Source organism: Mastigoproctus giganteus, chromosome 2 (assembly GCF_048544385.1).
Source record: "Mastigoproctus giganteus isolate SK-2022 chromosome 2, ASM4854438v1, whole genome shotgun sequence".
Taxonomy (NCBI): domain Eukaryota; kingdom Metazoa; phylum Arthropoda; class Arachnida; order Uropygi; family Thelyphonidae; genus Mastigoproctus; species Mastigoproctus giganteus.
In genome coordinates, this window is record NC_143576.1 from 12,649,923 (window position 1) to 12,665,817 (window position 15,895).

A 15,895-nucleotide genomic window follows, 5' to 3' on the forward strand; every position below is an offset into this window, starting at 1 on the left:
AATTCTTTAAGAAATATGGTTTAGTTTATAAAGTAATTTGCAGAAAGTCTTCTAATGTGAATATGTTACAAGTTGACGAGTGGAGAAAAAGGAAACTACATGTTTGAATCAAACAATATAGAAAGTGTGATATTTTTAATTTTGATGAATTAGGACTCTTATAACCTACTTCCTAATAACACTTATGCATTCAGAGGAGGATAGAACTGCCATGGTGGGAAACTGAGTAAGGAGAGAATTACAGGTACTAGTGTGGACTAATAGGGATGGCTCAGAGAAACTACCATTACTTGTGATAGGAAAATCACAAGAAACCATGCTGTTTAAAGAATGTGAAAACACTTCAATGTAAATACAGGAACGATAAAACAGCATGGAAGACCTGTGCTCTTTTTGATGAATATTTAAGAGCTCTAGATTCAAAGATAGCAAAAGAGAATAGGAAAAAAAAAGAAAAAAAAAAAGAAAAAAAAAAAAGAAAAAAAGTCTTATTTGTTGATAACTTCCCTGCTCATCCAACAAACAATGAGCACTTAATGTCCATGTGGAATTTTTCCTGGGGGATTCCACATCAGTTGTGCAACCAGCAGATCAGAAGTGATCAAAGTTTTAAAGATGCATTTTCGCAAGCACCTTGTACATAAATTTCTTACCGTTGTAAAACTGCAAAGTTCAAAATTTTTGTTAGATGCAATGCATTATTTAGAATGAATCATGGGATACACCAAGCCCTACTGTTATTATTAATTCCTTTAAAAAGGCTGATTCTATACTGATAGAGAAGAAAATGTTGAAAGTGATGAACAGGAAGGGATTCCTTTTGACAAATCTGATTTCCTAAAGAGTAGTTTGAGGTTTACATGAAATTTTTGATTATGTTGATGTAGACAATGACGTTATCACGTGTGAACTGCAAAGTGTTGAAGATATTTGCAATGAAGATCAAAACATGACTGATAGTAAGTCTGAACAAGATGAGCCTCCTGTACCAACATTCCAAGATGCAACGATCGGCTTCTTTTCAGTGCAACAATTCATTCATAGTGAAACTGATGTTCCTGAGTCAGTGTTGAAATGTGTTAGGGAAATTGATTTATTCTGTATGAAGCTCCCCAAAATATTTGAAGCAGTCTTTCGATAGCTACTTAAACATTTTTTTAGTGTTTTTTTTGTACTACATCCTTGTTATAAGGATGTAGTAAAAAAAAAAAAAAATAAACACCCTTTTATTGCATCCTTGTTGTAAGTTTTAAATCTTATAAAATCATGAATAATAAATATTGTTTTGCATTAAAATGAGAATTTTATTCTTGATAGTTTTCCTAAAATTCACATGATCATTTGCATGTTTCTTTTCATTTGTGTAGTCAATATTTCATACCCTTAGGTCATTTTCCCTTCTAAGAAGTTCTAAACTTCTAGTTACTTGAAAAACTTCTTATCCGGGTTTTACTGTATATATAGTTATCAAAATTTAATTATTGGTCCTAAACTAATTCCAAGCATGTTTAATATTTCATGATGGTTACATAAGACTACTCAGTGCCACTATTTAGTTTATAATCTGTAATTCAGTAGTTAATTAACAGTTGTGTTCTGTCCTCAGCACTAATATCATCTACAATAATTCTTTTAGAATGAAACAAGGTGCACTGCATTAGGCAATTAACAAGAATTGAAAATTCCAAAATCCAAACTGGTAGAAAAAAAAAAAAAAAAAGACTGATAAAGAAAAATGAGATGGAAATAAAATAACTGCACGATTACCCAAAGAAAAAGAATGCTACATTCTAGAATCAAAATCAGAATGGTCACATAGGACTTTGTTCTCCAGATCAGTTTGGACCTAAATTTATCAGACTACTAACCCATATGCAGTTCTCAAATCACATGGAAAATATGAATTATGTTAAGTTGGGAAGGTTTTGAGAGTTCCAGCATTGCAAGTACACTACCAATTATGTGGCTACAGTATTCAATATGCTGGAGCATATTGAATAATGTTGATATATATATATATATATATATATATATATTTTGAATACTGGAGCACATTGAATACTGCCCTTCACACAATACTCAAGAGTTAAAGTATTACAGATAATATTTATGGGCAGACAGAACAAATATTTTAAAATAGTTTCAAATGCAATGAGAAGGGTAGAAAAAATTCAAAATCAGAGGTTTAAAGAACTTTGTCTCCCAAAAGATCTCACATAAAAATCGAAATAAACAAACTTACCAAATCTGAATATCCATTGTTAGTTGCCCTATATGGTGCTTTACCAATCTCTTGGTACACTACAAAGTCTCTCCTAAAAGAAAATACAAAACTAAGAACATTACAGATGTAAATCCAACATAACAATTCAGTAGATTATTTCCATAAGGTCTTACTACAAATCAATACAACAAAATATGCAAATGGATGTTTCCATGACTTCCTTATCATTAAGAAAGAGAAATTTAATTTTTTTTTTTGGATATCACAAATATCAGTAGACACCGTTCAATATTTGCCTTGGGAACAAGATATCTGAACCTTAAACTGGTAAAGTACAGAAAATGATGGATATATAAAACAGAGAAGACCATTAATTACAAACACTTGCTTCAATCTAATAATAAAACAATGAAATGCATTATATCTGAACTAAAATAAAGTTTTCTATTCTAGGAGGACAGCCATACATGGTCAGAGTGTGGCTGTCTTCCCAGATAAAGAATACAAGAACAGCATCATTTTAGCCATCGTATGTATAACAGTCAACTCAAATGGTGGTATTATTGCACCACACATTTGATTACTGTATATAGCTATCTGTAACTTGCATTTTCGCATTGTCATTGTTAATTAAAAATAACAGTACAGAAAATCCTCAATTTAGAGGTGTCCATTAATGAAAGTTTGTTAAATCAAATGTAACCAACTTCAAACCCACAGAGCAAACTTTTCATCTTCCTCATTTATTCATTCAACTGCCGTTTTATGGAACAACCTTTCTTCAAACATATTTTCTGAAAATTACAATCTACAGAAGTTCAAGTCCAGTGTCAACAAATATCTTCTTTCGTCTTCTCAACCTCCAACCCAAGCACGGTACTAAGTACTATAGGTTCTAATACCTCATGTTTGGGGTTCACATATATATAAAAAAAAAAAAAAAAAAAACGGGGGGGGGGGGGGGCGTATTTTTTTTATTGTTCTTAATGTAAAAAAAGCTTTAACACGATATACAGTACTATACAATATAAAATTATGTTGCAATTTGGCCTTTGACTTACGGATATCAGAAACTTTTTTTTTATACTGTAAATTTCACAAACACGTGCTACTGAGACCTTGTTCTAATTACTCAATTAGCTCTAATTTCTGTGCACACATTTAAGTTCACATGCTTTCTTTTAACTCCTCTATCACTTGATGCCATTTTAAATTGTAAGGATTACAAAATTATTTAATAAAGTCACAGTTCAGAAATCACAGAAACACTCTTTATACAACCTGACCACATGATAGCTCGAAGCAGACAGACTGAAACAAAGTGAGTCTGTAGACCTGCAGTTAGTATCCAGAGTCATGTTCAGCTCGCAAGTCACCGCCTGCTCTTATCTAGGAAACAGCTATTTGAACAAGTTTTCAGAAAGAATAAAAAATAATTTCCTGAATTTGATTATAAAAATAAGTAGATAATTATCAAAACAATAATGGAAACAAGTAATTATTAATAACACTGAAGTTTTGTATAACCTAAAAAAAAAGAATATGGTAGAGATTAATTTGTACATTACTGTATTATTATTTGTCTGGTCCGTTAAATCTGAAATCCATTATATCAGGATCTGTTAAATTGAGGGTTAACTGTATTTTCATAAATATCAAGAATACTATCAAGGCTGGTGCTAGCATTTGTGGTGCCTCATGCAAAACCTTGTAATGGCACCTAATTCATATCATAACTTAACATGAATATATATGCAGTAGCACATCTAGCAGCACCTATTTTAGGTAGCACCTGTGGCAAGTGCCTCATTTGCACACCCTCTAGCACTGGGCCTGAATATTATTTTATAAAATAATCCAGTACATAACTGCTTCGCATTCAAGCATGTCAAATGAAGACCAATTCCCTCTCTAGTTGAGAATGAACAAAGCAAAATAACAAGCCAGAAATGGAAAAAATTGATCTTCTCAAAAGAAGCCTGATGTAACAGAATGGTCATGAGCACAACTGCAGTAGCACATATTCTTTGAGTGGATGATGGTTCAAACCTGTGACTGCAAAATACAATTAACACTTGTATTCATGAGTTATTATACATTCCTCTAACCTGGTGGCTGTACTCAAATATGAACAAGAATGGATGCTTGTTGACGTCTGTTCAGTCTGCTGACGAGGCTAGTAGGGGCCAGACGTGTTCAAAGCCGCTAAGTGGATTTTTCTTATTTATTGATTTGAAATTGTTTTTCTAAAACTTTTGATTTAAATTTAGCAGTATAGCATTATTTTGTGATTTTCTGATTAATTTGGTGTATTTATGCTTTACTCTGCCTTGCAATTGCATAAAAGTATCGGTAAGGGTATCCACGTGTTACAAGTCGCAACTCCGCTGAACGAGAAGTTTTTTTTTTTTTTTTGGCCATATTTAGCCGCTTATTGAACATTTTTTACAGCAAATCATTATTTTTTTTTTAAGTAGCTTATAGACCTAGTAAGGATCGTTAGTTTATTCTGAATTGAGACAGTGAGATTTGAAAGTTAATTAATACTTAAGTGTCCATAGATTACCGTTCGTAACTTCCCGCCTTTGTCTTACGATCGTTATATATCGAACCTAGATAGCGTTAGTATAGTATAGGTTATATTTTCAGTGATCGGTAAAATCTATTAAACTTCTTGAACTTCGTTGGCATTTAAAAATTGTACTTTTAACTAAATACATATACCGACTTAGATTACAAACGTAACATAATTAATTAATACATAACTGATACAGAAGTTATATAAAAGGAACTCTGAGATAATTAATACTTGACACTAAAAAATATATATCCCGTTATAACGGTGTTGGGAGATAAGTTAGGGTTAAAAACTGAAATCGAAATTTTATTTAAATTAAAAGAAATCATGACTCAGACCACAGCAGCAAAACAAAAGGCACAAGCTAATGGAAGTGCTGTGGCTCAGAGGAGAACTGAGGGAGGGCAGTTGCCTTCTGAATCACAGCCTTCTAAAATCCACAGCTTGCATGATGTTTGTGGAGCATTCAGGTATGGGACATGATATTGCCATGGGGGATGTCTTTGTGTGTGCACGATGCAAGGAGTGTATCGAAATCAGGCAACAACTCAGCGTTCTTATGGGCCTATATGAGAGGGTGGATGCCCTTGAAGGAACTAAATTGAGAGGCCCATCAAGCTCTCAGCTGCCCACATCAATGCCAGAGCTTGCACTTGGTCATCGCGCAACACAGCGGCAACCCCCAAGGCAGAATGCGCTGGTCCCAAAGGAACCAGTAGTTGTTGGTGACTATTGTCAGGGAAACGGGGAACAGGCTTTGTAAAAAGGATAGGTGGAACAGGACCAGGGTATGTCTGCCAGGGGCAAAGGTTGATTACGTTGTAGAGCAGATATCATCTTTTAAGGGCACAAAAGGTGATATAGTTGTACACGTTGGCACTAATGATATTAAGAGTAGGAGACCGGCAGAATTGCTTAACAAGTACAGGTCACTGTTGAAAAAAAGCCGTGAAATAGGTTGAATTTGAAAGTGTCTGCAATTCTGCCCAGAAACGATAGGAGGGAGTATATGATGAGAGCCTTGTCGATCAATTCGGCCCTGGAAAGATTGTGCAGGGCTCAAGGGGTAGAATTTTTTTCAGCCTGGACTGTACTTGTTAACAGGAGAGATTGCTTCTACAGGGATGAGATACACTTAAATAGAAAGGGTGCAAGAATATCTGCTGATGCTAACGAGGCAGTGTTAGGTGGGTCGGAAAACTGCTAGCTTGGGGGGGAGACAAAGACTAATAGATTAACAGTAGCCACTGGCAGAGTTGAAAGAGATTCTTGCACTGATTCTATTGGAATGAGCAGAAGCCTGAAAAACAAGATGCAGGATATTTCAGAGACTGCCGGGAGTCATTGCAGTACAAGTAAACACATGGGTTGTGTTAGGGTAGCTAAGAATAGAAATAGGTGCATGTATACTTGCGTGTACACCAATGCTAGGAGTTTAGTAAATAAATTTGATGAATTTGAGGTATTGCTCAAAACATCAAAGGCAGATATTGTTGGGATATCAGAGACGTGGTGTCACACAGATATAAGGAATGCAGAACTGGAATTTGGGGAGTACAATGTCTACAGAAAGGATAGACTGGACAGGAAGGGAGGAGGGGTTATGCTATTAGTTAAGAAATACATAAAATCCAAGGAAGTGAAGCCAGTGGACATCGCGGGACAGTGCAGTGTCGAGTCAGTTTGGTGTAACATAAGAATTGGGAGATCAAAATTGAGTAGGAGTGTGCTATAGGCCTAATGACTGATGAGTATAATAAGATACTGTACAGGGAAATAGAGTGGGCCAGTAAATCAGTCTTATAATGGGAGATTTTAATTTCCCAGATATTGACAGGAATTCGGGGGCTGGTCACTCACACACTAGCAAGGCTTTTGTGGATTTACTGGATGATTGTTTTCTACAACAGCATGTTCAGGAGGCAACTAGAGGGAAGAATACTCTTGATTTGATTATCAGCAGTGATTCTTCATGCATTAAGAATCTGCAGATAAATGAACCACTAGGTGGCAGTGATCAGTGTGCTGAAGTGGGATTTACTCAAAGAGGTAACTACCATTAGCGGTAAAGGGAAGGGTTATTGCTTTTGTAAAGGCGACTATGATGGACTGAGACAGTATTTAAATTCTATACAGTGGGACAAACTGATGATGTTACCAACACCAAATGCAAAATGGGAAGCATTCAAAGAACTTATCTTGGAAGCTACTAGGCTTTACATACCAACTAAGAAATATTGTTCAAGGTTTAGGCGTAAATGGATGTCAGATGAACTGATGAGGCATATGGCAGAGAAGAAACATGCATGGGATACATACAAATTAACACATGACACAGAAGCCTATGATAGATACAAGTTGATATGCAACCAAGTTACAAAGGAGATTAGGCAGGCGAAGGCAGATTACGAGAAATCGTTGGCAAGGGATGCAAAGAAAAACAGCAAAGAGTTCTTTACTTATGTAAACTCTAGAAGGAAGGGGATGAATCAGATTGGTCCACTTGATATCGATGGGTCAACTGTTGATGATCCTGCTCAGGTAGCTAACAAACTAAATGAATATTTTGCATCGACATTCACACGAGTTATTTAGCGAGGGGAAAGCCAGAGGTGCATTCAACTCCAGCATTCAACTCTTAAAGGAGGCAGCAAAGGAAGTAAGCAAACCCTTAGCCATAATTGTGAGAGCTTCCTTGGACTCAGGGGAGGTACCCATAGACTGCAGATGTGCAAATGTCACCCCCCCAATTCACAAAGGAGGATCAAAGGCTGACACAAGTAATTATAGACCTGAGAGTTTAACTTCTGTTCCAGGAAAATTAATGGAGGCACTAGTTAAAGAAGCACTGCAGGATCATTTAGACAAGACTTCAGCTATAGCTTGGACACAGCATGGTTTTGTTAAGGGGAAGTCGTGCCTGACAAATTTGATTGGATACTATGATGTAGTCAAAGGAACTGGATGCAGGGAATAACTCTGATATTATATACTTGGATCTTAGAAAGGCTTTTGATACTGTTGCACATGGAAGACTGCTGCACAAATTGGAGCAGTGTAGCATTGGAGGAAAATTGCTGCTATTGATAAAGGGGTGGTTGAGGGGGGAGAAGACAGAATGGTAATCAATGGACACTGCTCATCGTGGACTAATGTTATTAGTAGAGTCCCTCAGGGTTCAGTATTGGGTTCATTATTGTTTTCTGTATTTATAAATGATATTGATGATGGTATATCGAGCTTAATGTCCAAGTTTGCAGACAATACGAAGGTAGGCGGGGTTGTCAAGGACACTACTGACACTATGCTGCTGCAACAAGATCTGGAAAGGTTGAGCAGATGGGCTGAGAGGTGGCAAATTAAGTTTAACATTGACAAATGTAAAGTACTACACATGGGAAACAGCAACCCCAGAGCAACGTATAAACTCTGATACTACACTGACAGTGGTAGAGAATGAAAGGGACCTGGGGGTGGTTGTGCAGGCAGATATGAAGTTCTCTGAGCAGTGCAGACGGGCTGCAAGAGTAGCTCATGGTGTATTGTCAAAGATATATAGGAATTTTTCTAGCAGGGATAAGGAGGTGATTATTCCCTTGTATAAGGCAATGGTCAGGCCACACCTAGAGTACTATATACAGGTTTGGAGGCCTCATTTCAAGAAGGATGTAGAGCTGCTGGAACGAGTACAGAGAAGGGCAACAAGATTAGCGAATGGAACAAAGGGGTGCTCTTACGAAGAAAGGCTTAAGTTTTGCAAATTACAGTGTCTGGAGACTAAGCACCAGCAAGGTGATCTGATAGAGGTGAATAAAGCCTTGAATGGTTTGAGCATGCTCAATGCTGATGGGATTCTTACTCTCACTCAGAATAATCACCTGAGAGGGCATAAATTCAAATTGAGGAAAGACAGATGTAGGATAAACGTGCGGAAATTTGCCTTTAGCCAACGGGTGGTTGGTTGGTTGGTGGAACAGACTTCCATCCCTTGGTCTTGGAAGTTGATAGCCTAAATAAGTTTAAGGCTCAGCTTGACAGGTATTTTGAACAAACAGAGGGGTGAAGTGGAAGTGGTTTTTTTTTTTTTTTTTTTGGCTGATGCTGCATAAGCTTGCTTTCTTGCATCAAATACCTCTACTAATGCTAATGTTAAGTTTTGCAAATTACAGTGTCTGGAGACTAGGCACCGGCGAGGTGATCTGATAGATGTGTATAAAGCCTTGAGCGGTTTGAGCATGCTCAATACTGATGCGATTCTTCCTCTTTCTCAGAATAATCACCTGAGAGGGCATAAATTCAAATTGAGGAAAGATAGATGTTGGATAGATGTGCGAAAATTTGCTTTTAGCCAGTGGGTAGTTGGTTGGTAGAACAGACTTCCATCCCTTGTTGTGGAAGTTGATAGCCTAAATAAATTTAAGGCTCAGCTGGACAGGTATTTCAAACGAATGGAGGGGTGAAGTGGTTTTTTTTTTTTTTTGCGCTGATGCTGCATAAGCTTGCTTTCTTGCATCATATGCCTCTACTAATGCTAATGCACTTCCATAAGCATTTCATCATGGAATATATAAATTCTTTTGGATGCACTTTCATTAGCATGTGAAACCTGCTTTTGTGAAAATATTAGTACTGTGAACAGTTTATCAAATTATCATTAGAGGCATACAATGCAAAAAAGCAAGCTTATACAACACCAGAAACAGGGAGAAGGGGGGGAACTTCCCATTTCACCCACCCAAAGTTTGTCTATTTCTGCCTTGAATTTATTTAATCTTTAAACTTAGACAACAAAAGATGAAGCTTGTTCTAGCAAAAAACCACCTGCTGACTGAAGGCAACTTTTTATTCTACAACTGTCTTTCCTCAATTTGAATTTATACCCCCCCAGGTTCGTAATCTGAGCAAGAGGAATAATCCAATCAACAATACTCAAGCCATTCAAGGCCTTATACACCTCAGTCAGATCTCCCTGCAGATGTCTAGTCTCCAGACACTGCAATTTACAGAACAAAAGCCTTTCTTGGTAAGAGCACCCCTTTGTTCCCTTCACCAGTCTTGTTACCCTTCTCTGTACTCATTGTAGCAACTCTATATCCTTGCTAAAATGAGGCCTCCAGACCTATAGGCAGTACTCAAGGTGTGGCCTGACCACTGCCTTATGCAAGGGGATAATCATGTCCTTATCACATCTAGCAAAATTCCTGAATATCATTGATAAGACCCACTGAGCTACGCTTGCAATGCTTAGCAAACTTTATATCTGACTGCACAATTACTCCCCTGTCTTTTTCATTTTCCATTACCCTGAGTGTAGTACCGCACAGCTGGTACATTATTCTGGAGTTACTGCTACTCATATGCAGTACTTGGCATTTGTCAATGTTAAACTTCAGTTGCCACCTCTCAGCCATTCTAATAATATTAAGTTGAAGAAGCATATTGTCATTAACAACCCTGCCAACCTTTGTACACTGGTGTGCAAAACTTAAAAACCAACGCTATTTCTAAAGGTTACAACTACAAAATCTTTACTTAAGGAACTCTTTACTGATGAGAGTAGATTCAGTCTCAGCAGCGATTCTGGATGTCAGCTAATCTGGTGAGAGGTTGGCACACAGTATCACCCTGCAAACATCACTGAAAGGGATCGATATGGCAGTTGAGGTGTTCTCATCTGGAGAGGCATTATCTTGGATGGATGTACACAACTCCAGATACTGGAAGGCAGTACTGTAACCGATGCACTGCTACTATACTGAAGTAATCCTTCCCCATGTGCGTCTGTTCCGAGGTGCCATTGGCCCCCGAGTTCGTGTTAATGCCAATGCCCCAATTTAAATTTCTGTACTCTTGGGTATGGTTTCTGAGCAAGAATGATTCCATTGGCAATGGGATTACTCATTTGATTCAAAGACTAACATCTCATTCAGATGTTCCCCACAGGTAATCTTGTCTCTAGACAAGAATTTACAGTACTGAAGCCTTTCCTGTTAAGAGCACCCTTTTCATCTCGTTAATCATCATCTCTTGTTGCACTTCTCTGTACTCATTCCAACAGATCCATATCCTTCATAAAATGAGGCTTCTAGACATCTACTCAACATGTGGCCTAATCGGTTCATAATGACTGAAATGATACCACACCAACTGTTAAACTTATTGAAAAAAAATAAAATAAATTAAGATTGTTAATAATAAGAAAAAATAGGTAAAATGAATAGTATAATTAAGCTAGAATGAGGATAAAACTGAAAATAAGATAAACTGTCTGTACAATAAAAATAAAATATATACAATGAAATAAATATAGATCACAGGATAAAAGTGATAAAACACTGAAGCTTTCAGAGGAGTACGCCTCCTTTATCAACAGTAAAGCTTAATGTACAGTACATCATTAAATATCAGCAGAGTCAAGGTTCACAGCAAGTGTTTTCATAGGAGTAGTACCCTTCATATGTACACTGGAACCAAAAATGGCTCAGGAGCATGCCAGGCAGAACCGTTCATCCCATCCAAGAACCAAAGCTTCGAAGAGGGGATGAATGCAAACTCCCCTGTCTCTATTAATAGAGTTATGCTCAGAGGTGCAAATTCGCAAGCTCTCAAAGTCACTTGCAGTCCCAAAATCTGTGGCCAGTCAACGATAAGAGCTTAGTCAGGAGAGATTTGATGGTTCCTCTCCCAAAAATGCTCCACCACAGCAGACTTCCCATAATCCGCGATCTTTATCGCACTGATATGCTAACAGTCTCTGTCACCTAAAATCTGACAGAGTATAAAATGGTTCAGCCAGATTATTAAAAGTCCTAAAAAATAAGCAGCATGCTTCTATAAAAACAAGAGATGCTATAGAAACATGACAATTAGTTAAAACACTGTTACATATCTCACACATAGGTGGGTCACCCAACCTCAGCAAAAAAGGAGTGTGCAAGATGACCTATGCAGAGCCAAGCAAGAACAACTTCCTCTCTTTGGACTCTGTGTAGACTGGACTGCCATTGTGTGATTACCAGCCTTTAATCCAAAAATGCCCTTGTAATTATGGCTAAATTATGGCTAATTATGGCTTTGATCATCTAGACAAGACTTCAGTTATAGTTCAGACACAGCATGATTTTGTTAAGGGGAAGTCTTGCCTGACCAATTTGATTGGATACTATGATGCAGTCACAAAAGAACTGGATGCAGGGAATAACTTTGATATTATATACTTGGATCTTAGAAAGGCTTTTGATACTGTTGCACATGGAAGACTGCTGCACAAATTGGAGCAGTGTGGCATTGGAGGAAAATTGCTGCTATGGATAAAGGGGTGGTTGAGGGGGAGAAGACAGAGCGGTAATCAATGGACACTGCTCCTCATGGACTAATGTTATCAGTGGAGTCCCTCAGGGTTCAGTATTGGGTCCATTATTGTTTTCTGTATTTATAAATGATATTAATGATGGTATATTGAGCTTAATGTCCAAGTTTGCAGACGATACGAAGGTTGGCAAGAACACTACTGACACTATGCTACTGCAACAGGATCTGGAAAGGTTGAGCAGATGGGCTGAAAGGTGGCAAATGAAGTTTAACATTGACAAATTTAAAGTACTACATATGGGAAACAGCAACCCCAGAGCAACGTATCAACTCTGTGGTACTACACTGACAGTGGTAGAGAATGAAAGGGACCTGGGGGAGGTTGTGCAGGCAGATATGAAGTTTTCTGAGCAGCGCAGACGGGCTGCAAGAGTTGCTCATGGTGTATTGTCGATGATATATAGGAATTTTTCTAGCAGGGATAAGGAGGTGATTATTCCCTTGTATAAGGCAATGGTCAGGCCACACCTAGAGTACTGTATACAGGTCTAGAGGCCTCATTTCAAGAAGGATGTAGAGCTGCTGGAACGAGTACAGAGAAGGGCAACAAGATTAGTGAATGGAACAAAGGGGTGCTCTTACGAAGAAAGGCTTAAGTTTTGCAAATTACAGTGTCTAGGGACTAGGCACCAGCGAGGTGATCTGATAGAGGTGTATAAAGCCTTGAATGGTTTGAGCATGCTCAATGCTGATGGGGTTCTTCCTCTTGCTCAGAATAATCACCTGAGAGGGCATAAATTCAAATTGAGAAAAGACAGATGTAGGATAGAAGTGAGGAAATTTGCCTTTAGCCAGCAGGTGGTTGGTTGGTGGAATAGACTTCCATCCCTTGTCATGGAAGTTGAGAGCCTAAATAAGTTTAAGGCTCAGCTGGACAGGTATTTCGAACGAACAGAGGGGTGAAGTGGAAGTGGTTATTTTTCATTTATTTTTTTTTTTTTTTTGGCTGATGCTGCATAAGCTTGCTTTCTTGGATCAAATGCCTCTACTAATGCTAAAGTTCTAAGTAACTCCTTTGCTGTCTCCCTTAATATAATTGGACAGATTTCATTCATCCTACATGCTTCTACATTTAGCTTTAATAATTTCTTTCACTTTATCCTTAGTTATCAAAAAATCATTCAGCTCCCTGTTAGAATTTGATACATTTCTGGCATCCCCATTCCTAAAAAAAAAAAATCCTCATGTGTGAATGCAGATGAAAAATACCTATTCAATTTTTCAGCAACTTGGGCAGGATCATCAACAGTTAATCCATCCATCCATTTATGTCTAGTGGACCAATGTGAATCAACCTCTTCCTTCTAGTGTTCATATAAGGAAGTCTTTGCATTCTTTGACAAAGACTTCTCATAATCTACCTTACGTTGCCTAACCACCTTTGTGAACTGATTGAAAATAAGTTTATCTACCACACACTTCTGTATTGCTCAAATTTAATTGCATCCCATGCTTTTTTATTCTTTGTTGTTAGTTTCATTAATTCATCTGACATCCATCTAGGTTTAAGATTGGACAGTATCTCTTAATTGGTATAAAAAGCCTAATAGATTCTATGATTACTTTCCATTTAGCATTTGCTACTTTTAAACAATCAGTTGGTCCTGCTGCATTTTTTAAATGCAGTTTTTTAGTGGAGGCAGTTTTTAAATTTTATACAGTGGGAGCCAATGCAGACACCTTTATGATAGCAAAAGCCCTTTCCTTTGCCCTTAACAACAGTTACATCTTTAAGTAAATTCAAATCAATAACACCAATAACCAATTGGTTGTATTATCTGAGATTCTTAATGAATGAAGAGTTACGGCTGATAATCAGATAAAAAGTATTCATTTCTCTTGTTTCTTCTCTAACATGCTAGTGTTAGAAAACACTCATCAAAAAAAAAAAAAAAAAACTTTGCTATTGCGCAAGTGACCAACCCATAATCTCCGTTCAATATCTGGAAAGTTAAAATCCCCATTATAAGACAAATGATTTACTGGCACACTTTGTCTGTACAGTTGGTCCTCGTATAACACGTGTTTACATTACACGAATTCGATCATACACGATTTATAAATAGGGGAACGATATCTTATATAACACGAACCGAATTCGCTTAAGCACGATTCGCCTTTGTGTTTACAAGAAATGACAGTCAAATGCGAAATCACCCCAACTGAACGCAACACGATAGGAATGAAGAAGATTCTGAAAATGTATTTGTTTTTTTTTTTTTTTTTTTTTTAAAAATCAGTGAAGGGGAAACACATTTCACCATAATAACGTAAAAACTAACAATTCCAGCTATCGGTATAATCGCAAATGCAATTAGATGGAGTTTACTACCAGTTTATAACAGATTCCACTAGCAGAAACGCAACTGGAAATTGTTTTTATTGTTTTATGGTAGTAACCCCCAGAAATGTGCTTCAGTAAAATTTGAGGTGTTAATAGCGTATCTCGGCCTTTACCGTGTTGTTTATTCAGTTGCTACACGCGCACAGCTTTATGTGTATCACGCGTGCCTCCTCGTTTTGTAATTGTGCTTTATTCCATAAAAATGAGTAAAATGCTTAAAAGGTGTGAAATGGAAGCATCCTGGTGAAGACACTACAGATTCAGAGAGAAAAAGAAAAGCAATATCGATAAACAGAGGCGGACTGGGTCAAAAATTCTTACCCGGGAAAATTTATAGTGGCCTCATACTATGGTTTATGGCCAAAATCACACCGGCCTCCGGCCCACCGGGATTTCCCGGGTAAGGCTTATGGCCAGTCCACCTCTGTCGATAGAGAAAAAATATGAAATTGTGAAATGCTTTGAGCGAAATGAAAGACCGTGTGATATTGCACGTGCTACAGACCTAAATGAGGCAACGTTTCATAGCAAAGTTGTTTCATAAAAACAACTTTCATAGCAGGAACAACTCAAAGTGTAATTAAAATCCATTAGATTAAGACAAGAATTGGAAGGGATGGAATGGCTGTCTTCTGTTTGGATAGAAAAATCAAACAAAAAACAGGTTTGCTTACGATAGAAGCAAAAGCATTAGCAATATTTTATTACGTAATAAAATACGTAAGTATTTTATTACGTAATAAACGGTTGTCCACTAGTTTCTTAACAAGACTATTTTATTTAATATAATAAATTTTTTACGAATAAAATACATATTTTATTTGTAAAAAATACTTTTTATAATATAATAAAAATAAAAAAATATATTATTTTTTATTACGTATTTTAATCGTTATAAAATACGTAAGTATTTTATAACGATTAAAATTACCCGATTATTTATTGTGTTTGGTAATGTTTTGGTTCCAAATGTGTGTTCAATCTTGGGTGGTTGGCACCTAACCCCACTTTTCCCATAGGGCCTGTTTATATTGCACGATTTTGCATTGCACGAGGGTTTCTAGGAACACAACTATCGTGCTATACGAGGACAGACTATATCTGTACCTAACAGTCATCACTATCATTAGCCTACAAATAAGTGACAAGCTCCAGTGCCATTAAGATAATAACTTAAATTTTTTCTGCTTTCCGAGTTCAACCAAAGCTTTGGAAATGTCAGCCATACAGATGTATTGGTGACTGCAATTGCTGCTACATTAGTATTAGCCATATGGTGCAAGGAAGCCTGAGGCTTATGCTGCACAAGCCAAAAAAAAAAAAAAATTTGAGAGAGAGAAAAAAAAAATTATCAAGAAAGAGAAGAATGATTATAACC

The 15,895-nt window shown here is 37.1% G+C and overlaps 1 protein-coding gene across 1 annotated transcript in view; it reads right to left on the reverse strand.

Annotated features, from left to right (window-relative positions):
* Positions 1-15,895, reverse strand: part of LOC150089168 (UDP-N-acetylglucosamine transferase subunit ALG13-like) — a 159,044-nt gene that overhangs the window by 92,930 nt on the left and 50,219 nt on the right. Inside the window, exon 5 of the mRNA XM_090389615.1 lies at positions 2,243-2,315. Coding sequence (XP_090245741.1) covers positions 2,243-2,315 — 73 coding nt within the window. The remainder of the gene's footprint in view (positions 1-2,242; positions 2,316-15,895) is intronic.